At 38.1% G+C, this 23896-nt stretch overlaps 1 protein-coding gene across 2 annotated transcripts; it reads left to right on the top strand.

The window, feature by feature from the left end:
• Positions 1 to 15639: 15639 nt before the first annotated feature.
• LOC136051236 (cryptic protein) lies at positions 15640 to 20368 on the top strand. Of its 2 annotated transcripts, none has more exons than XM_065740566.1 (6): positions 15640 to 15876; positions 16402 to 16451; positions 16556 to 16732; positions 17588 to 17690; positions 17771 to 17880; positions 19754 to 20368. In XM_065740566.1, exons 1-6 carry the CDS (start codon positions 15854 to 15856, stop codon positions 19867 to 19869), a joined length of 579 nt encoding a protein of 192 aa, XP_065596638.1. In that variant the 5' UTR covers positions 15640 to 15853; the 3' UTR covers positions 19870 to 20368. The 2 variants fall into 2 exon arrangements, with proteins under 2 accessions (XP_065596638.1, XP_065596637.1); XM_065740565.1 differs by having other exon boundaries at positions 17771 to 17886.
• Positions 20369 to 23896: the final 3528 nt, after the last annotated feature.

Raw genomic sequence — 23896 nt, 5'->3', positions numbered from 1 at the left:
AGAAGAGCAGAATACAGACATCCTGCCTTTCTGAGCCCTTGTGATATCTTTTTGTCCTTGGCACAACACTGGCATATCCAAGATCCAGTGATCCTTTACATTACTGGAACAGATTGTATTATTTCAGCAGGCATTGAACAGGAAAGCATTCAGCTCTTCCACTGGACAAAGTAAATCTTAAACTATTCATTAGGCAAGGCAGTAGTGCAGGCTTTAGCAGTGCATGTGCTGCTGGTGGGACATTTATCCAGAAGGGGTGCTCAAGCAGAACTTTTGCCTGCGAAGGAACAAAGAGGGAAAAATCACAGGATTTGAGCATTTTGTTGAGAACTCCTTTATTACCCAGCTGTTGTTATAGCATAAGATATGGATATCCTAGATAAACATACACCCATACCCATTATCCATTATATGCATTCAATACAGGTGTCGTGGTTTTATGATTTTTGTTATCAGTATTCCACATCATAACATCATGTGAGTCACTGGGAACTAAAGAGGCAATGTTCCAGTTCTGTGGACTGCTGAATTTCTGGGTACTTGGTTCTTAGAAGAGAACCACATACCCTAGAGGACCTTGTGTTCCCATTCTCCACCCAGAGGGAAAGATAAAACCACACAAATGTCCCAAGTCTTCCTCTTTTTGCTGTTCATTTCAGCAGTGGGTTCTTCCTAGCTGTCTCACCTTCAGCTTTTAGGCCTTTGCTTTCAGACAATCTCTCTCTCAATTTGATTTATTAGCTTCAATTCCAATTATATTGTATTATATTATTTTATTTTGCATTCCAATATCTTATTTGGTAAATTAGTTCTCCTCAGATCGTTGCCACTGATTTTTTTATAGGGCTATCTCCCTACCCTTTTCCTTTTCCCCCTTCCCCATTCCTGGAGCATGGGCCCATGGATCCCCTGCTCCATTCATCGCACAACTGGGCTGAACTGGCCTATAAACCATTGACAATAGGGAGATTTTTTTTTCTATATATCATAGATCCATCATCATATAGATTGCTCAGTGAGATTCAGGCATTTCACACCCACCATTCTTCCATTTTGGGAAGTGGTTTCCCACATCAAGGTGTAGTAGTCCTAAAAGCAGAGTAACAAACAATCATGTGGCAGTTGTTTCACAATAATTGTGACATACTTGTTCAGATCAAGTGATAAATATGAAGTTCATTTCTTTATGGTGGAATAAAGTCAACTTCAAATTCATAAGGTAATGTACCTCACAGAAAATATTAGACTGTTTAATGTAATATGCATTTTGCACATATTTAATTTGAATCTATTTATGAAAAGAACATATTCAACTGTGAAATTTTTGGAGGTTTTGGAGTTTTGGAGTTATCTAAGTCATGGCTTAGATAGCATGTTGTATGCACAAGGTTATGTAGGCAGACAGTCTGATAGCCTAGTGAATTCAGGTTTCTAATCTGAGTGCCTAAAACCAGCATGAAATTTATTAAAATTAAAAATAATAATAATTCCTCAGAAAAGAGTTGGCAGGATCACTAGGCTTAACATCTGAAAAAGGCCTTTACAAGATCTAAACGAGTCAGCACCTCTGCTGCTTTTCTTTTTTTGCTTTTCTTTCCACTATGTCTTCATAGGCTACCTCTCATGACAGACCATTGCTTATTAGAAGAAGCCTCAAGAGGGGCAAGGAGAAAGCTAGGTTTAAACTACAGTTCTCTTTATCTAGGATCCTGTGTTCATTTGGCTCAAATACAGTTGTTTGAAAACAACAGCCTGGTTTCAAAGATGTCCCAGTACTTTTCAAGTTGTTCTGCTGCCCTTCCTTCTTTCTCTTGGGAAGAGAAAAAGAGGCACAGAGGAAAAAAGATACCTCAACACATCCAAGTAATTAATAGGCTATGGAAGTAAAGTCTGACTAGTTGTATGATCAGTTCTGAACTTCCCTAATTTCCAACAAGATATCTAGATTTTCTTTCTCCCCTTGTTCTGAAGCTGATCGTACTTGTCCTGTTGCTGCTGTTTTGTTCAAACCACATTTTCAAAAGGAAAAATCTAGTAGAAGAAGAAGTACTAACTTCTTTTTCACTCTTTTTCAAATATCCAAATAGAAATACGAATTGAACTTGGATGTCAAAATTTTAGAAGCATTACTCCAGTAAGACACAAAGTGTATGTGCATGCACACACTTGTAATAGCGATGAAGAAGCCCAATGGCTGGAAAACAAATTAACAAAACAAAACCAACTCTATCTTTGGAAAGTAATAGAGGTTACATTTCAGCCCAGTGATCCTGAAGGGAGAGATTCAGACCAGATTTCATTTCATCACCTGCAGACTTTCCTTTAACCTTTTTTTCTAAACTTCCACCAGTCATTGTCCTTTCCTTCCCCTGACAGCTTCTGTTGGTCCTCCATTTGATTTCATCCTACATTTTTCATATGGTTGCAGAAAAATTTTTCCATTGTTTTGTTTTTTCAGCTTGTCCTGTTCTGCTGGAGCAAGTAAACACCTGAGCCACAGTAAGTGCAGCCGCATGTTGGAGCAGCAGCTTGTGACAGCCCCTATATTCACAGCTGAGGTACCATTTCCGTCTCTGTCCAAAACTCTGCCAAATGCAAAGCCAGAGACAGATGCAGCCCCAATACAAAGAGGGTGCACAGAGATTACAGCAGATAATTCCATGTGCTTTATCTGCTGTGTTGTAGAAGTCTACCTTCCCTTACCTCCTTACATCTGCACTTGGGGATCAGAAGGAAGAACTTGTACCAAAATCAAACTGAGAACACAAAAAATAATTAGAAAGGAAAAAAATCTGCCCAGATACCAACAATTTAATTGCATCTAGATTTCATCAGAATAACTGATTTGGATTAACAGGGCAGAAAAGCTCTGAATGCTGCCAAGTAAATTTCTCACAATTGCATAAATGGGCAGAATAAAATCATGATCACTGCAGATGTTAATGGTAATAAAGTTAAAAGGTAAAAATGGGCTAAACTGTAGCTTTTCCTAGTGTTGATGTCAGGATAAATAATCTGTTAGACAATTAGTCCACTAACAACCTACTTAACTGCACAAAGTATGGTAAAATGGACTGAGTCTAGGTACTGTACTATGAAAGCTCTGGATGTCAGATGTGGTCTGACAGGAAACTCAGAAACAGCCTAGACACAGCCAAAGCCACATATAGCTGCAAACCTGAGGCCTGGGTAAATATAACCTCTCTCTATCTCATCCCTGATTTTTTCAGCCACTCAGTAAATCAGTTAATACAAACTCAACAGTTGAAAAGCAAATGCAAGCTCACTATAGGAATAACTGCGCACTGTATCTTTGCTAGTTTTATGTTTCACTCTGATTTCAAAATGAAATTTTGAAATGGAATTTGTTTCAGACTGTACGTTGCCCCTCAGTTCTCACTCCCTAGGCCATAGCTAAATTTCAGTTGTCCACCTACTATGAGTGTAGGAGTAAAGAATTAGAAAATGCATACATTATCTATAAAAGAGTCTACAAAGGTAATAGATATGGTTTGGATTTTTGGTGTGGAAATGTTGAGAACCTTCTTTCCTTCTCAGTTCAGAAAGGAAAAAAAAAAATCAATGCCACTTGATGTTATTTTCTACCAATTTTCTTGCCTACATTTACACAATACCAAGAAGATATGAGTCTATAATATAATCAATAAAAAGAATTAAAGAAAAGGATATTAAAATTGCTATAATTACCTTCCAAGCAGAGCTGGGAAGAAAATTAATTCCGTGTCCTGAAAATGTTCAGATTGAAAACATCTCCCTCTTAGCACTTTCCATCAAGACAGAGCCAATGCTTTTCATATTTTCATATTTTTCTGGTGCCAAAACAGAAAGCAAACCCACTGAACATGAAAGACAGAGGAAGTCAAAAACAGATGAACGGAGGGGTTTCAAAATAGCTAATATATTTTGTTCAGAATACTCAAATTAGATTTTTCTGAAAACCCAAGCCCACATCTTAGACTAAATCAGAAAAATAGTAGTATTCTAATCTGGGTCTTACTAATCCCAGCTGAGAGCTACAGCTGTCAAGCTATTTCTCCTTTTTGAAGGTGAGTTCCTGTTCTTGAACAATTCTCTGTCAGAACAATATATTTCCACAGCATCTAATTTGAACATCAGGCCTTTTCCAATTTGTCAAAATTTCAAACCAGCCGTAGTTATAGAACTGCACCCTCAGTGTCAAACTCACAGAATGGTTGCTTGAAGCTACTTCTGTGCAAGCACAGAAATTCAACCTGGCATAAAGACAAAGTACTTTAATTTTTTTCTTAGTGTCTATTGATAAGTCCTCTTTTTGCCAAATAGACACTTGGGAATGGACATTTTCTGACAGAGAATAGCCTTAGGACAGAACAGCCTTAATACAGAATAAGCTACACTGAAAGTAGGACTCTGCTTTTAAAACAGTACAACCAACATTTTATTTGAATTTTTGGCAAAATATTTGTGATTTTTCTATCCTTTGTTCCCTACTACATATTGAATTCCCCATTCAGGAGAAATAACAATTTATAATCTTATAATCCTCTTCTCCTTTCTCGAGTCTCTGCAGCAGGGTCTGTTATCCTCCTAGACATGCTTGTTACCCAAGTGTTCGGAAGGCTATTCCATATACTAGTTGGGAGAAAGTTATATTCCTGAAAAATAAACTCTGCAGCAAAATCTGTTGTGCTTCCTCGTCCCCTTATTCTTAATACAAATTCACAGGTAAGTCTCCAAAAAACAGGAAAATAACATGACAAGGCAGAATACTGTTGTAGCTCATGGTTTACGCACTTCTAGGATGGAATTCTTTCATAATCAGACTGAAGTATGCAAGAATTTAGAGCTGAGATTTAGTCACCATTGTCTAAAAGCAGCATCAAGCCAGCAAAATTACCCCTTCAGAACCACATTGAAGCATGGCTGAGTCTTGTGGTAAAAATAGTCTTGCATCATTAAAGTCACCCAAGCACTGCCTTTGTGGCTTGAGCTCCACAAATTAAAGAAATTAACTGCATGTAGTGTATATATCTGTATTTAGCCTACACTTTGTGACCTTGGTTTCTTGAGGAACCTTTTCATGACATACACTTATACACTTCATTTTCTCTTTTCTTTCTAAAATAAAGTGTTCCCTGTGTGTGTATGGGGGGAGGGGAGGGAATGGCAATCCATACACTAGGAGACTTTGCAATTCCAGGAGAGGGATAGTATAAAGCAGAAGCAGAACATCCTTCAGAAAAGCCATGCAAAACCAAATTTCCTAATATAGGTTTTGAATGACCTGCTTGGTATTTCTGTTTTGTTAACGTATATATAAAATTTCAAGTTAGAAGCAAAGCGAGAGAGTGGATGTAGGAGAACATATGTGACATAGATCACTGGAAGGGCTAATTCATATAAAAAGAGATATTGCTTTGCAATTCTTCTTGTTCTGGGTCCTTTGTTCTGCAGAGCAGAGGGTTATAGATGCTTTGCTGAAAGTTCTAATGCCACAAAACTGTCAGCTACTAATGAAGAGTTACACTGACAAATAACTGAGTAACTCTCTACCCTGACAACTGCCCACTGTTCCTCTGCATAGTCTACAGGTGAGCAACATGTACCTTGCTATGCACAATGGGAAATATGAAACATACCAAAGAGGTTAACCAAGGTGAGAAGTGCACACCACTGCATCGAAGTGTTAGCATCAGCTCTAGTTTGAAAGAGAGAGAATAGAAAGACCCCATGTTAAAGGAATCTATCATAATACACCTCAATATCAGTCTTCTTTGGTTATAGACTAGTTGATAGATTAGAACCACAGAATATTTAAGGTTGGAAAAAACCTCTAAGGTAACAACTCCAACCATCCATCTACTACCAAAATTGCCTGCTGAACCACAGAATCATAGAATCATCGAAGCTGGAAAAGACCTCTGAGATAATTCAAGTGCCTGACCACTTTCTCAGGGAAGATGTATTTCCTAACATCCAACCTGAATCTTACATGGTACAACTTGAGGCCATTCCTTCTAGTCCTTTCACTAGTTATATGGGAAAAGGGGCTGCCCACCCCCCTCACCACAACCCTTCTTCAAGTAGAGAGCAATAATGTCACTCCTGAGTCTCCTCCAGACTAAATAATATCCATTCCCTCAGCTGCTCCTTATAAGACTTGTGCTCCAAATCCCTCACCAGCTTTGTCACTCTTCTTTGAACATGCTCCAGGGCTTTAATGTCTTCTTGTAGAGAGAAGCTGTTCCTAAATACCACACCTAAACATTTCTAGAACACCTCCAGGGGTGGTTACTCAACCACCTCCTAGGGCAGCCCATTCCAGTACCTGAACACTCTCTTGGAAAAGTTTTCCTAACATGCAACCTGAATCTCCCTGGGTACAAATTAAGGCCTATTCCTCTCACCCCATCACTGATTCCTGGGAGAAGAGGATGATCCCCTCCTCATCATAACCTCCATCCACACAATTGTAGAGAGCAGTAAGATCTCCTCTGAGTCTTCTCTTCCCCATACTGAAAAATCCCAATTCCATCTGCTGCTCCCCACAGGGCTTGTGCTGCAGTCCCCTCACAGCTTCACTGCCCTTCATTAGTGCTTTCAAAAGTAATTTATTTCCCTTTTTCTCCTTATTTGTCTTCAAACTGTAAAGCTAGAAGTTAAGCACTTAGTGATTTGTAAGCACTGTGAAACAGAGGCTTTTATATACATCAATATTTCGTTGAACTCATTCAAACAGACTCCTAGGTAATGATGAAACTCTGGCTGGCCACCATCAAATCAAGCAGAAGTAATGCCCAAGAGAGATCTTAAATGCAAATTATATCGACTGTTACAGCTGTTAGCCTCCGGATATCTTGATCAACTTTCAGCCTCTGTGACAAATTCCTGCCAATCCTCCAATTCAATGTAGGAAAAGTTTAAAAGGCAAAATGATCCGCAATGGTTTTTGTTTTGTTTTGTTTTGGTTTGTTTGTTTGTTTGTTTGTTTGTTTCTCATTTGCACAAGTTGAGAAAAGCAAGCTTACTTTGACACTTGAAGTGTGCAGGAAGGATCCCCTGCATAGGATAAAGAATATGTACAGCCCCTTCCCACAGAACAACAGCCAGTACCTACAGAATTAACAAGCCCTTTCCTTTGACATATATGCATGTCATTTTGCTATTTCTAGACAAACCACAAGCTGAATGGAGACAGTTGTCTCAGAGCAAAATCTCTGTGAAGATGAAGCACACATAAATATTATCCTGATATAGTACAGCAAGGTCAGGCACAAATAGATAGTCATTGGAAAAGGTCACCATGCATCAGAATATGTCCCCAGAAGTACTGCTAGACTAACTATTCATCAGTGTATCTCTGCATCTAATTTGCACATTGACCTGCCAGATGTTTTGTGGTAGTTTACAAACATCTGTCATAATTTGGTAAGAGTACACAAAGTGTAATTTTGATAAAAGTATATAAGATGTGTATATGCATGTACAGATTAATCACTGTGAGGCTGCTGGGCGGGGGTGCTTCAGGGACATTAACCCCAGCTGCACAAAGACTATTGCCGTGTGATACAACACTTCTATACATCAGAAGAGTATCATGACCACTGTATTCCTCTCCCACAAATGTTTCTGGTCTTATGAACAGAATCTTCTCTGTCACATAGATTTAATCTATTGTATATGCACACATAGCCAGACCTACAGCTGTAGAAGAAATTTTATACCGCTAGAGAAGCATCAACACAATTTACTAAAAGAAGAAGCAATTTTTTTACTGCCAGTTTTATGTGTGGAAATGAAGGGCAGTTTTCCAAATGATTAACTGTCATAGTCCCTTGGAAATCTGTGTCTCTGTAAAAATAGAAAGATTTAGCAGGAAAAAAATGGTAGATTTTCACTTTAAGAGGAAGTTTACAAGAGTTGCCAAAGCCTTTATCAAGTATCAATTAAAATTAATTAAGCTAGGACAGTTTTCACCATAAATGTTAATCATATACTTAGCTCAAGCTGTAAAGTCAACACAGATTTGCAGATAATTTCTCTACAGTCAGTGCCTGGATGAGGTTTACTGCCCAATAGAATTCATCAACTACTTCAATTTCATCTTTAGCCAAACAAAACTGTATTAAAACACACCATGTTCTCATTTCAGGCCTTTATATCCCTTGGAGACTCAAGAGAGTTTTAAGTTATTAAACTGGTTGAATCTTTCCTTTTTTTTTCTTTTTTCCCTGAGTGTGGCAACAAGCAAACACTGCTGAAAATCACCCTATTTATGGAATTTCAGTTTTCTTCAGTCATTCAGGTGTGCCATATTTGGGAGAGCTAAGTGCACACATGAATGTCCAATTTAAATATGGCTAGATCAGTTCAACTTTTCATGAGGCTGCCTTCTATGTATGATCTGTAAAATGACTAAATTTAAATGAAATAATTGGAAACTTGGATGTTTTTACAGTTGTGAATGATAATCTGAACAGTTGGGCAACAAAGCTGAGGAAATGGTAATAGGCAGGAGAAGGAACAAGGCAGGAAGATTATAGAAATGAGCTTTTTCTGACAAAAAAAAAAAAGACATTTGCACAAATACACATATGAATTTCACAGTGTGAAACTGCAGCTGGCATGCTGTCTTTTGCTCTTTATAGTCTTTATTATCAAGCAAAACTTTGTGTTCCAGAAAAACTCTCACTATCGGTTCATCATTTCTGACTTCCAGAGATTCCTCCTCAGAACACAATATATTTGATGTTGAAGTAGTTACACCATAAATACTCACAATACATCCAATTTAGCTGGATCAGACTATTTCTACCCACTTGAAGCAGTTTGTCATCAGTAGGCATGTCACTCCTGTTTCTTCTCATCATATAGCCATGCTTAAAAAAAAAAAAAAAAGCAAAAAAAAATTTTACTACTTGCAGACATTTCATAAGAGAGAATGGAATTATGCTAGTGTTTTTCCCTTAAACCAAAAGGGAAAAGTGATGTCAGAAGTCAGCACTATGTCAAGAACATGCTCTGTCACTGGCAGTGTGACTCTATTTGCACAGATCCCACTTTTGCTTTTCTTTCCACCTCTTTAGTCCCACTGTCAGTGGAGAAACCTCCAAAACGGTGAAGAAGTACTCTTTTGCTAAAAGAAGCATTGCTCCTTTTCTTCTATAGGCCTAAATGTGATCGAACTGCATAAAGTTATTTTAAGACTTCCAGAATTCACCCACAGGGTTTATGGTTCGTTCTTTATCACAAATAATAATAATAATAATAATTGCATTTTGTGAACCAATCATTCTATTCTATTCTAAATTCTAGGATCATATTGTACTACAGCACCATTAACAAAGGGATAAGCCATGCTTCAGTACTAATGAATGAGAACAGAGAGGAAAAAACAGACCACTAACCTTTCAATTATTTCTTTCTATACTTCTAAAAAATTTCACTATTGTTTCAGCTGAAAGCACTAAATTGCTAAGCCAGGTCAAAATATGCTGTCAAACTGAAGCAATTTCTTTTTGATTATAGAAAATATAGATTTTCAGGTAGGTCCCTAATGTGATTTTACGTGAAAGATATAGATTGGGTGCATGATTACATTAATACAATGGCCCTAAATGTCCCCCTTAGCAAGGTAACATAAGTCTCAGTATAATTTATTCAACAGAAAAGAGACTGTTCTTAAACCTGAAATGTTAATATAGATTTCTGAATGGCAGGCAAGGTAGAGGCACACACCTGATATTGTGTGGAGAAGTACATTGAGTCTAAATTGTGATTTGAGCTCTCCACTGTTTACCCCACAAAAACACATCTTGGCTCCCTGAAGAGCCTGGGTGGTTAAAAACAAGTTTTCTTTTCAAATTCTGAATGAGATACCTTGCTTTTGCTTTGTATTTTCCTTGGTTATTTTTTCAATAAAAGATAGGAAGTCTCAGTCTAGCAGTCTTTTGATGTTGGTGTTGGTTCATTTGTCAAAAGAATCTTTCTCTCAGACAAAGAAGACCTGGATCTTCTTATAATTTTCCATATACTGCCAGGAGAAACATAATTTGTTGTTTACTGAGCATAAAAGACATAAAATACAGTCATTTTCATTATAAAATTCCTTTATTTATACATTGATTTTTTCATACAATTTAATGATTAACCTCTAGACTCAGTAGAATGAATATCTACAGAATAATCTATCATGATGCTGGTAATAGCCATAAATTTATGTCAGGCTGAGACAGAACATTGCATCTTAGGGAATTGCATCTTTGTACTGCATCTGCATAAGATTTCTGCTCCAAAGGACTGCTAAAGCTGTTTCCTCTCGTTTGATAATATCACTCCCATCTTGTTTGCACTAACCTTTAACCATACATATTCTGTCAGAGAGATGCAGAATGATGGCTCTATTTCTCTTCATTAGTCAGTGCTAATAGGATGGAAGCATAGAAGTGGTATCATCATATGTGGGTTATTTTCCAAGGAGGAGAACAAGAGTTTAAATTTACTGACTGATGTGTGTTTACAAACTCCACAGCCATTTTAATCTGGTACAAAACAGGTCTGCTTCAGAAAAAGACTACCAGTCAACTGGCCACAGCTCTTTATTCCTGTCTCCTGCTTCTGCCAGTTTCATGTGGTGAACTACATCAGGGAACTGATCCAGATGAAATTAACCATTTTTTGCCACCTCAGTTTTCAGTCAAATTAACTCCCTGTTATAGCTGACTCATAGATCCACAACAGTAATGATGGTGTGAGCAAGTTAGTATTAAGGAACAGACCATGCTGTAAGACAGAGGCAAGCCCATTTTTTTTTAGTATCAGTAGCAATTTATCCTTCTTAAGTTGATCTTGGTCCAGTGGCATTAGCTAACATAGTGCAGATCACTGTGCAAATTATCCTATTTTCCTCCTTCTTATATCGTTAAATCAATTAGTGACAGATTCAAACTAAAGTATCCATTCTTGAAGCAATGTTAAAAAAAATAAATAAATAAAACAAATAATTAAATAAATAAACCCACAGCTTCTCAGGGCATTTATGTTGCTTACTAGAACAAGTGGAAGCACTTATGCCCAGATCTCCATTCTGTGAATAGGAAGAGGCAAATACAGCAACCCACACACAGTCCCACAGAATGTCCCTTATGGTAATAAGACCCAATCTGACCAGATCATGTTGAGAAAGTTATGAAGGACTATACACATTATTCAGTGTTACACAGCTTTTAGAAATCAGCAGCTCCCAGATAGCTATCAGAAGACCAACAGAAAATGAACTAATAGGAATACAGATCTCAAACTGGCTCCTATTAGGTCATTCTAGCCAGCATCCTCACCATGTAATCAGTTAAGTGCACTCTGAGTGTTCCCAAGCTAGTCTGCCTGGACTATTCACTTCTCAGGGAACTCAGTCACCTAAACAGGCTGCCAGCTTTACTTCACAGATGTCTCTATACCCAAGACTTCAATGAATGCCTGGGGACTTAACTGCTTTCCACTGTTTTCCTTAATACTATGCATAACTGAATTAATAGTGCCCAAACTGGTCAGAATCTGGTCCTAGCCTTAAGCTGGAGTTTGGCAAATCAAAGGTTTCTAATCAGCAGATGCTTTGGCTGCACTGGCCTTCACTGAATTTTGCATATCCCTGAGCAGCCTTTACAGTGTACCTCCCAGTAAGCTAGGGAAATAAAGTTTTTCTCACCTTTGCTACTTTTTTCTTTATCTATTTCTTTTAATACTATAGTACCTCTAATCTTCAGAGATCTATGGATACTGAAGCTCTCAGAGATACTGAGTATCATACACTTGGAACAAGGTACTAATACAGCAAAAAACAGCATTGATTTTCCACACTTCGTCCTACGGTACAGTTCTGCATTCACACACTGTGACTCAAAGCTAGATGATGTAGACTGTAGACACATATTAACAAGTAACTGAATGGCACCTGTTAGAAACTGCCCAGATGAGGGCCACAAAAGTGACCCAAGGCATGGAACACCTACCCTATGAAGACAGGCTGATATAGATGGGGATATTGAGACCAGAGAAGAGAAAGCTCCAGGGATATCTGGTAGTAGCTTTTCAGTATCTAAAAAGAGGCTATAAGAAGGAAGGGGACAGACTCTTAATCAGGGTCTCTTGTGACAGGACAAGGGAAATTGGTTTCAAACTAAAAATGGGGAAATTTAGATTGAATACAAGGAAGAATTTTTTTATGGTCAGAGTGTTGAGACACAGGTACAGGCTGCCCAGAGATGTGGTGGAAGCCCTATTCTTGGAGTCAATCAAGGTCAGCCTGGACCAGGCTCTGAGCAACATGATCTAGCTTAAGGGTCCCTGTTTATTGCCAGAAAGTTGGACTAGATGACCTTTAAGTTTCCCTTCTAACTCAAACAAATCTGTGACTCTATGTTTTTCTTCCACCCTTACCCATATAGACCCCTTGACCCACTTTAAGAACCAAAAATACTGAAGGCACCTAATACTCAACCACCCATTACATATAGCGCTCAATAAAAATGCTCAGGACCAAATCTTCGGTTTGCTCCACTCTTACCTTGCTTGCAACTCATGAAGCAAATGTGTCTGTTCTTACTACAGTTTTTATCAAATCCCTGGGCTGAAGTAATCTCTTTTTGGCAGATTCTGTCAACAAACAGCAGTGCTTTTCTACACTGGCATACCAACTTCATTTCCATAGCGTAGCCAAGCAACAGCAACATCTGAGCAATTTTTGTTGTCCTCATTCTCATGTGTACCTTTTCACTGAGGCTTCGGGGAGAAGGAAGGAGGGAACAAGACATCACAGTGAGAAATGTTTACCAACTGCTTTACGGTCCCCCAGGTTGTTAGCTCTTGCGCTTACAGGGTTGACTTCTGATCCTAAACAAATGGTACAAGGTGTGAAGGTTGATCAATATTTTTTTACCACCATCTCTATTTTGAAAGTTATCTCCAGTGTAGTGTTGGGAAACTGATACCCAGAAAAGCTCTCCAGAATAACTATGTTGATACTGCATTTACTAAAAGCAAATAAACAAAAAACAGTAAGTGTGATATTCTTGCTTTTCCTTATCTCTACTTTTAATACCTTCAGTCTATGGGGAGGGGAACACCAGCAAACTAGATCCTAGATGACAGCATCTAATATGTAACTTAAAAAGGAACTACCTTTTTGCTACCATAAGATCAGGAAGAAAATGAGTTCTTGTTCCTAATTTAATTAAAAAAAAAAGCAGTAAACAAATGTAATTAAGTACAGGCGTTCTATTTTAACTCAAAACTCTAATGCTACTATACAGATAAAGGAAATAAAGGCTTGACCTCAAACTAAAATGTAAATTGTTTGAATTGGAAATATTTTACACCAGGGAACATTTTCATATGCTGAGAAACTCCAAACATACACATATTGTGAATATGCATGGAAATTATGTATCCTTATTTTGTATGAATTATGTATCTTTTTTAACAAAAGCAAATGTAGAGTCTTGCACCTAGGGAGGAATAATTGCATGCACCAGTACAGGCTGGGGGATGAGCTGCTGGAGAGGAGCTCTGTAGAGAGGGACCTGGGTGTCCTGATGGACAACAGGTTGACCATGAGCCAGCAGTGTGCTCTCATGGCCAAGAGGGCCAATGGCATTCTGGGATGCATTAAAAAGAGCGAGGCCAGCAGGTCAAGGAAGGTGACCCTCCCCCTCTACTCTGCCCTGGTGAAGCCTCATCTGGAGTACTGTGTCCAGTTCTGGGCTCCCCAGTATAAAAAAGACAGGAATCTATTGGGGAGAGTCCAGCACAGGGCCACAAAGATGGTGAAGGGCCTGGAGGATCTCCCCTATGAAGAAAGGCTAAGTGAACTGGGTCTCTTTAGCCTTGAGAAAAGAAGACTGAGAGGGAACCTGATCCGGGTTTATAAATATCTGAGGCGTGGGGGACAAAGTGGTGAGGCCAGACTCTTTTCAGCAGTGTGTGGAGACAGGACAAAGGGGAACGGACAGAAACTGCAGCACAGGAGGTTCTGCATGAATGTGTGCAAGAACTTCTTTACGGTGAGGGTGATGGAGCACTGGCACAGGCTGCACAGGGGGTTGTGGAATCTCCTTCTCTGGAGATATTCAAGACCCACCTGGATGCCTATCTATGCAACCTGGTGTAGGGAACTGCTTTGGCAAGGGGGTTGGACTTGGTGTTCTCTTGAGGTCCCTTCCAGCCCCTATGATTCTGTGATCCTCCATTTATTGTGAAAATATCCTACTCAAGAACACATCTGTACTTGCAGTGGTACAGGAACACATGATGCTTTTAAGCTAAAACCAAGGGGTTAGCTTACATCCACAAGGGAACAGTTGAGGTTAGATCATTTGGAGTCAACACTGTTACTGGTGCTGCACTAATAGAGCTTTCTTCCTTCCAGACAGCAAACACTCGCTTTAGAAAGAGTCATTTCATGTCTCCAGCCATGCAGTTCTATCCTTTCATTGGATATCAGTGTCTCCACAGGAGACACAAGATAACATGACCTCAGAGCACTGCCTGTTCACTTCAGTGATAAGACAGTTGACTAAATTAGAAATAATCTCTGCCTTTTTACCATATTGGATGAGGGGTGTTTGCTGCTTCCAAACCACTGGTGAGGTGGGGACAAAGCTGACAGCTCTCAGCAATATCTTACAAACTTCAAGAGATAATGTCTTAGCCAGTACAGCCAGTTTTTCATGAAAGTCCAGCCCATGTATCTGACATGGGCTAGCTATGCTATAGTCTCTGCTATCTTGATTTGTGCTGGTTTAATGAAATAGCCCTCTTTCACTTGCCCTCCAGATATACAAAATATATCTGTATTGCTGCAGTTTCTTCTTACATTCTAGGTGAAAAAAATTGCATAATGCAGGATATATTGGAGAAAAGATGGCCAAAAGCTGCTTTTTTTTAACCACTGTCTGAAGCTGCAGGCTCTCCTGTCAGTGTTGGTGAGACACTGTAAAGTTGTGGGGGTTCCTAGACCCCATTAGTGAACACTGATGAACAAGATTTACATCAAATCTTTTTGCATGGACTAGGAATGCTCTCTAATGGGTTTGTCATTGCACAAAGTTTCAAAAGTTGTCTTCTGAGTTTATGAATAGCTGTTGTGAAACAACAGATATCTGACAAGAACCTTGTACTGATTCCTGTAGTACTGTTGATAGCAATTCCTATTGCGTGCTCCATCTCTGTGTCAGTGGTAAAAAGTGATAGAGTTTTATAAAGCTAGAGCCCCCTGTAGGAACCCACGGTAGGGACGATCTTTGTTATATGCCTCCTGCAGTTTACTTTCACTTACACTTACAACAGTTTTACTTATTAAACAGTTTTATAACTTTTACTTACAACAGTTCTGCAGAAGTGTTTTTTTTTTCTTTCCTATGCAGTATGTGTTGTCAGTGTACATACACTTTTGTTGTTGTTGTTGTTCAATTAACAAGTAAATCGAAATTAAGAACTTACTGGCTTGCACGTTTCAGTGGTCACAGGCCGTTAAAATCTCCCCCCAGATGTATCTACCCCCACTTTGCTCCACCCTTCAGCAGCGCATGTTAATCAAGGGCAGGCCAGGGAGTCCCTGTATCGAGATCTCACTCCCTCAGCTCAGTGGGGGCTCGGCAAGCAATACGGCTGGGAGCGATGTGTTTTCTACATTCCTGTGACCTGGACGGAAAGAGAAAACTTCCCTTCGTCAATCTTTTTATTTGTCTGGGTGCTTTATATGGTGGGAGGACAACTGCACGTTGAAGCCTTCACTGAGGGACTTTGGACTTCTGCTGAAGCTTTCCTGGAGGAATAGAGTATTTCAGGCTTCGGAAAAATGTACTGGCGGAAACAGGTTAGGTAAGGCTGCCTGCACTGTTGAGTATCTCTAGACAAGGATGCTCTGTCTTTTAATAGGTTTTTTTTTTTTTTTTTTTGGTTGAAAATCGGGACAGGATGATGAAAGGATCGTGGAACCGAAGGTGAAGGCAAATGTTCCCCTCTTGCCTTTGCTGCTTTTGTAACTAGATGGTAATAACTCAATTGTGGTAAAGAAATGTACAGAAATAAAGCGTTTAGGTGCTTGTCATCCAGAAAGTGTATGGTATCTGATTTTCCGGAAGAAGACATAAGCATACACATCCTTCTTTCCTCTTTCTCTCTCTTCTCTTTCTCCTCTTCTTTTCCTCTTTTTTTTTTTTCAACAATCTTAATTTGAGATTGTTGATGTGATAATTACTGCTAATATGAAATGTATACAGATTTTAATATGAATGCTAAATACATCTTTGAAAACGTTCTTCCCCCTCCCTAGAAGACCAAGCATGCTTTTTGTTATTTAAGTCTTATTAACATGAATCTAATTCATTCATTTGGTTTTCCTAGAATTCTTTTCACTGTGACTCTGATCTGGCAGGTCATTCACTTAGGAAAAGGTAAGTAAAACTTCGTGTGTTCCCCCTGCTCGTTTCTCTTACAGATTTATAGTGTGCATTGCTTCCTTACCAGTTATCCTTCTGTTTCTGCACTTCTTTTCAAGGCCATGAAAAAGAAGAACAAGAAAAAGATGTGAAAACTCTCAACATCACAGCACAAAAGCATCAGCCTAAGAATTCAGTGACAATTATAGATGGTTTCAGTGATATGAATCAGAGTTACCAAAGTAGAAAGCAACAGAGTTCCCGGGAATTCGTACCTTTCACTGGGATTACAGAAAGTAGGTAACTTTATTTATTTAAACAATGTCATAAAATCGATATTTATTTTTTGTGCTTTTGTTTGTTTAAGATGCAATACCATAATAATGCTTTGATTGTTCTTCTGAGCCCTGTGTTGGTTGAGAGTTTCCAACCTGTTGGTTTTATATGTCAGCTTTTAAATTATTCTTGTGGCCGCTTATGAAATAGTGCTAAAAATTTAAGGTAGAAGCTGCAATCTTTCATCTGCAAAATGTTTCACAGTAATGAAACAGTGTTGGGAATTAAGAAGTGTTTGGACTCTTGGACTTGGAAGCGAGTTCGGAAAATTTTGTAAAATTCTCTCAATCTTGTAAAATTCACAGTGACCAAAAGTTATTTCACAAGAAAAGAGATTTGAGCAGAAAAGCTCTATCCCAGGCATCTGAGAAATGCCTGAGGGAACGTTCCCTTCCAGTCTCAAGGCTAAGCGGTACTTGTGCTTAACAATGCCTCCTTTCTTCAAAAATTAGCAGCACTTCCCGGTAATTGCCCTGTTTCTTCGTGTGACTGAAACCCGCCTCAGTCAAAGTGAAATAATTCACTTGGGTAAGTGCTGCTTCTGTAGGACAGGACAGGCCTTTCTTCTTGACCATGCCATAATCCCTGGTAGTTTGCTTCTAATCCCTAACCAAACAAACTCGGTTTAACTGAGCAAACACTCCTAACAAGCAGCTAATTTTATTGTCTCTAAAGACAATAAAACTAGGTATCTTTTGCAACTGGGAGAACAAGTGAGGAAAGGGGGAGGTTCACAGCCACTTGAGTGCTTGGTAGATCCAGTGACGTTGTCTTGCTTAGTAAACTCCGTAACACCCCATAACACCGTCTCGCAGGTAAACACCTGAACAGAAACTGCTGCCAAAATGGAGGGACCTGCATCCTAGGGGCTTTCTGTGCATGCCCAAAGCATTTCAGTGGCCGACACTGTGAACTAAGGTAAAGACTAAATCAAAACCAGGGAGCTCCTCTATCTGGCTATGTCTTGTGATGGTAAATCTCTCTCTTGTCCTTGACAGAATGTGCGGCAGCATTGCCCATGGCGACTGGGTGATGAAGGGCTGCTGGCTGTGTCGGTGTCTCTATGGCACTCTGAAGTGTCTCTCTCAAAACATGCAAGACAGCTGTGGTAAGGGTCAGTGGTAAATCAAGTTTTTGGTTTTTTTTTTTTGCTGGTGGGCAGCAGCATTGCCTTCTGCAATGGTGTTTTACCTGAAAGAATGCTGTGTATGTGCTCAGTTTTAACTTTTGAGGGCTGTGTTTTGTTTCAGAGAATATGTCAGTGAAATAGTGAATAACACAGCTGTTGCTCTATACCACATAAAATACTACGAGGTCTTTATAATCCTGTGCAACAGGAAGCTCTTTCTCTCATTTTAAATTGAAATTACAGGGATGAATACTTTTTTTGTTCTGCAAAATCTGCATATGCTTGAATTTCCACACAACTGGGCAATTTTTATAACAAAATTACACAGAAAAATACAATTTTTTTTAAGAGGTGAGCTGTTGGGGTAGGAGTAGAAACCAATATTAAATTAGAGAAACAAGTACTGAAAACTAGTACAAGATACTCAACACATAAAAATGGCTGAAAATTAGTCTGAATTCTGACCTGTAGCTTAATTCTCAGAATACTGCTATAGAAGTTCTAACACTTACCATTCTACACAAGTAATGTGCAACCATAGTCCTGGTCAGTGTACAGTAGTAGCACACAGTCTCCTCAAATGCACTATATTACTCTGTTATCTTTAGAGATCAGTTGGTAAATAAATAAAATTAAAAATTATATAAATGTCTAAGGGTTTGTAAATGCAGAATATCATCGATATAAAAAATTGAAAACTTTGCTTTATATATTCTTATTTTCCATGGAAAACTTTAAACTGTTATAAAGAACATTTTCAATATCCTGAGATAATTAATAAGAATTTAATGTTATTTATCTCTATTGACAAAATTAGTGTAAAATATTCCTGCTGTCCTCTGTCCTTAATATCTCACTCCTACCTTGCAGTGAGTGACAGCATCAAAATTACAGTTTGGCATGAGAGAGGAAATAGACCTAAATAGTGTCACTTGTGCCTCAAAGAACTACCAGCCTCTTCTTTCCTGACCAGATTCCCAGCTGTTTAGCACTGAAGCTGTGACTCCTGAGTTATATTAGCAATTCAGAAATAAATTCGTATTTAAAAACTTGAGTCTCTCAAGTCCCTTGGAAATCCCAAACATGTTGTGTTCACAATATCAGGGAGCTGAAATGCAGAAGAAAGCTGAAATTCTTATATTCGCAAGCCACAGACACACAAGCACACACAAAACAATCAATCAATTAAAAAGAGAAAAAGGAAAAAAAGATCCTCCACCTACTGTCTTGAAGGTTTCTTTGTTGATTAATTACATGAGGCAACCAACTAGCAATAGTTAAACTGTAGGGTGTTATAGCTCTCTTTAGCGTTCAGTTTTGAATCAATTATTTCCTGTTATAAAAGCAAAAATCCTAACAGGCCCGGCCATGTTCAGTAAAGACAGTAATGTTCAGTTAAAACCGCTCTCGAGTTCCACTTAACAAAGGTAGTGAAAGTAATCCTGGAAAGCCAGTTGCTCGTACGCCGATCTGAGACTCAGTGGCTTTCACATGTGTGAGGTTATGGCTTTCTGGTTTTGCAGAGGATTGAAGTCTCATTCTGTTAACGGAAGGGTTAAAAGGCTACATGCAGACTTGGTGCATGCCTCTTGTGAAGATGTTGCTTTTGCTTGGTATTTACTTTTGATTATTCTGAGATTAAAGCCTGCAAGAGCTGATAAGTGCTATCTGTTGCTCCTCAAACGATCATTGATGGGACATCTATTCACAATCTCTCTCTTGAGAATTGCTTCTTTGATTGGTTTTAACAGCTGATACTTTCAACTTAAGTACCTGTGAGATGTTTCAGAAGTTCCAAAGTATGTTGAAAATACTTATCGTTAACCATTTTATTTTCTTGATATTTTTGTAGAACTGAGAAGGGAAGAGGAAATTATCAGACTGTATTCTAATGGCCTAAGATTACAGCAAACAATGCTTGCACCGATTTGCCTTCTCACCTTCCTCCTGGAGTTTTGCTTCTGGTAGTTGTGAAGCTGAACAAAAAGACTATACGAAGGTTTCTTTGGCCTTTTAACATGAGTCGTACAACTTCTTTGTTTTGTAAACTGCGGAAGACACCTGTACTTGCATATCTGAGGCAGATTACGATGTGTTAGATAATGATTAAATGCTTGGTTTATTATAAATACAGATTATATAAACGTGAAGTATTTATTATTTTATTATTATTACAGTGCTACTACCAGTATCTAATTCGAACAGTTCTTTAGTTTTAAAAATTGTTCTTTCAATGGTAGAACTAAAAGTGAGCTATCTATGCCTTAAGTATTGTAAATTACTTCAATTTCCTTTGTACACGGTACAACTTCTTTAAATAAATAACAGCGTTTTTCTTTGTTTCTGAAGAGCTTCAGTGTTTGGTTTTATTTAACATGAAAATTCTGACTACCGTGTAGTTACTGTGTAGTATTCAGTAACAAAGTGGTAACAATAAGGACAGGGTAGTACGAACAGTCTGAAATTTGGAAAGGATTTCAACGATAAACTTCAAACACTATGGTTATGAAAGAACTACAATTTAGATATCTTTTCAGTTTTTATTGTTACATATTGTAGCTAAAATTGTACCTATGCATAATCTTAGGCAGGAAGCATATATTTCTGAGGAACATATAGCTGATAATTATTTTTCTTTTGAGAGTTTATTTTATTTTGCATTCTAAAAATAAGAGCTCTTTTGTTAATAAAAGGGCAGTGAAGGGCAATGTTTTATTTTTTTCTCTATGGGAAATACATCCTGACCTATATTCTGTATCTCTAGGCTGTAAAATAAAATTAAAAAAATAAAAAAAGTATTTGGAACATGTAACTTCATTTATAATGCAAATTTATAAGATATCAAATATATGCTTATTTAATAGAAAGAAAAGTAAATAGCGTAAATGTACCTTCATTCTCTAAGAGCGGTACTACTACATATCAACAATAAAATTGTAATTTTATTGGCTCTAATTATGCTGCTGAGTTATAAAATTACGAAGGGGAACATAATGACATGCAAAATTTAAATAGATGCAATTCTTACTTTTTTGTTAAGAAAGCAGACAACAATCCAGTTGCTCAGCAGAAAAAAGTTGCATTACCAACAAATATTTTAATAAGTTGATAATAAGTTTAATCTATGACTATTCAGGAACAGACTTTTCTTGAGAGCTGCTACGTAAAAAAGTTGCATACAAACACTACTGTGTTCAGGCTGCTCCTTTGAACACATTGGAGTTGAGAAGTAAGGTTTTTAACCACACATGTAAGATATAGTAGACAAGAAATGGCCTTTTTCTCATAATACGACTTACCAGTATCTTGTCTGTATTCATATACTGTGTCTGCATATGGAACCATAACAAACTGCAGTTGACAAAAAGGAAGAATGACCTAATAACAGGATCTATGACAGAAGATCTATTTCTGTTGCAATAGTGTCCACAGCAGGTTTAATCAGGAAGACCTGGTCTGGAGTTAACTCCTTATGTAGATGAGCCTATGTGCCTGGAGGCTTACCCTGATGGAGCTATACATTATCGAATCAGTATATCTGTGTACTAAAACAGCAGCCCAAGGCATGCAATCAGGATCATCGAGGTATATTTTTAAAGCATTGCATAAGGAACCTAGTTCAGTGAGCAATTCTAATTAATATCAGTGTAAATTAGTGCTCAATCTAATTGCTAGGATTTGAAAAATTTGTCCTGTGTACACAGAAGAACTGGAAGACATTTTTTGTTTGTATTTGTTGGGTTTTATAATGATAAAAAAAATTTTCTCTATTTTATGGCATTAATTTACTAGCAAAGTTTTACTAGTACATCAGAAAATGACTGTTTTCGTACTGTTTGACATCTACTGTATCATGGAAAAGTACATCCTCGGTATCAAGTTAGTTGTGGAAAATGCTTTCCTGGCCTGTGTGTCAGGGCTCTGTAAGGTGCCATGAGTAGGTAAAACAGAACAAAGAATCTGTCATCCTTGCATATTTCTGAAACAAAACTCTGTAGGAGTTGAGTTTGAAGTGAAATGAGTATCTCCTTAAGTTATAAAAAAAAGAAGGAAAAAAATGAAAGAAAGAAAAAAGAAAAGAAAAAGCTTTTAGAATCTGATCAATAAATAGTCTTGCACAAAAATGTAAAAAAAAAAAAAAGTATAAGAAGGATGAAAATTGAAAGCACTGGAGAACAAAGGGAAGTATGCAGTCACTATCTTCACTAAGGTTAAATCTGTCTCCGCTTTTATCTGTCTCCAGCTGTTTGCCAGAACAGATGAAAGAAAGCATTATTTTCCTCCCCTGCTACCATGTAGGCCTGGCCAACCTTCTAACACCACAGTTATAGTCACTTCAGTAAGGTTTGTTTATAGCAAACAGTGATGCTTGCTCTCCAGCCTCATGCTAACTCTTTTTATGGGCCTCTCCATCAAACCTGGCGCACCCCAGCAAAATTGATGTCTATTGCCACAAGTTCATCCATGTGCCTTCTGTGTGGCCACATTTGGACATGGAAAAAAACTCGCAAAGAGAAATATTTATCAAATGCTTCACAGGCCCTAGGGCCGTTAGAATTTCCACTGTTAGCAACTGTCTCCAAGAATAAAACGAATGCCTAGCCTTTACAGCTTTGCCCCTGCAACTGGAGCAACCCCCTCTGCAGGATACAAGGCTGATAAGAGCCCCAGGCAGGAATAGCATCGTGGTAGAGGGGGCTGCCTCCTTCACACCATGTACCCCAGTAGCACCATGCTAGGCAGAACTCTGCAGGGAAGGCTGCCATGTGATCCTAACACACTGTCTGTATAAAAGAAATGACCCATTTTGAACAAATTCCACCTAGTACACCAAGGCTTCCTAATACAAGCCTGAAAAACCAACTTACTTCTACAGACAGTAGGAAACTGTCACTTCTTTAGCTCTTTAAGTATGTGATGGTTATCTCCCGAGTTGACTTCTTTTTTTTCCAGCAAGGAGAAATGAATTTCTGCTGTGCCTGAGATGTGTTAATGGTGCCCATAGGTGCCAACAGCTTTCCTTCGCCTATAACTGTAAAAAAAGAGTGTAAAAAAGAGCTTTTTTTCCAGCCAGACAAAACAGAATCAGTGCCATCCCTTCCTTGTCCAGGGGATTTTTTTTTTAGTGTTTGGCTCATTGTTTTATTTTGTTTTGTGTTAGGTTTTTGTTTTTTGTTTGTTTGTTTAAATTGGCCTATGTAAGGTTTCTAATGTCTACCTTCACACATTTCATTATCTTTCACTGACTCAACAGTGTCAGCAGTGTCTGGATCATTAACGCCCATAATTTTCATGTGCATAAGCAAGTATGAATCAACACTGTATTTTGGCTTCTGGTTATTAGAAGAGTGATATAGTACAGCAAACTGAATCACTGCAAGTTACAGGCATATGCCACATGGAAGTCTGTGCAGTTAGCTATCTGTCACCTTCTAATTCACACCTCTTTTTTACAGTAAAGTCATGTATGAGCATGGGAGGTTCAAGACAGCTGAATAGATGTATACTTGTGTTCTGAAGAATAAAGCAAGCATTGGGAATATTCTTTGTGATAATAATGCATGTTCTTGGTCAGAAAGGACACTGAAAACAAATTCCATGCCTGGCTAATGTATCTTAGTCTTGGCTGGTACTCCTGTAAGGGAGACCTCTTGCAAGGCTATAATGCTACCATGTGTCACCAGAATAAAACCAGAAGCCTTATGCATGTTGGGCTTTGCATCTGTTTTCAGGTACATGCTGGCACTGCAATAGCTTTCCTTAATAGCTGTCTTCAAATGCTGTTGTCCAAATATACCTTTACAAATTTACAATTTAAAAGGAAGTCCATGAAGCTTCAATTCAGACTTTTTTATATTATAAATTTAATATAGTTGTAATAATATTTATTTAATATTATTTGTTATTGTATTATTATTATTATTATATTTATTATAGTATAATATAATTAGGTTATATTATACTTTGGGACCTTGGTGTATTGATGGACAGTTGG

Source organism: Cyrtonyx montezumae, unplaced genomic scaffold, assembly GCF_038088225.1.
Source record: "Cyrtonyx montezumae isolate F1298 unplaced genomic scaffold, pur_monq_1.0 scaffold_29, whole genome shotgun sequence".
In the NCBI taxonomy this organism is placed as follows: Eukaryota; Metazoa; Chordata; class Aves; order Galliformes; family Odontophoridae; genus Cyrtonyx; species Cyrtonyx montezumae.
Note: the sequence above shows the minus strand (reverse complement) of the source record. Positions and strands in the feature narration are given on the sequence as shown.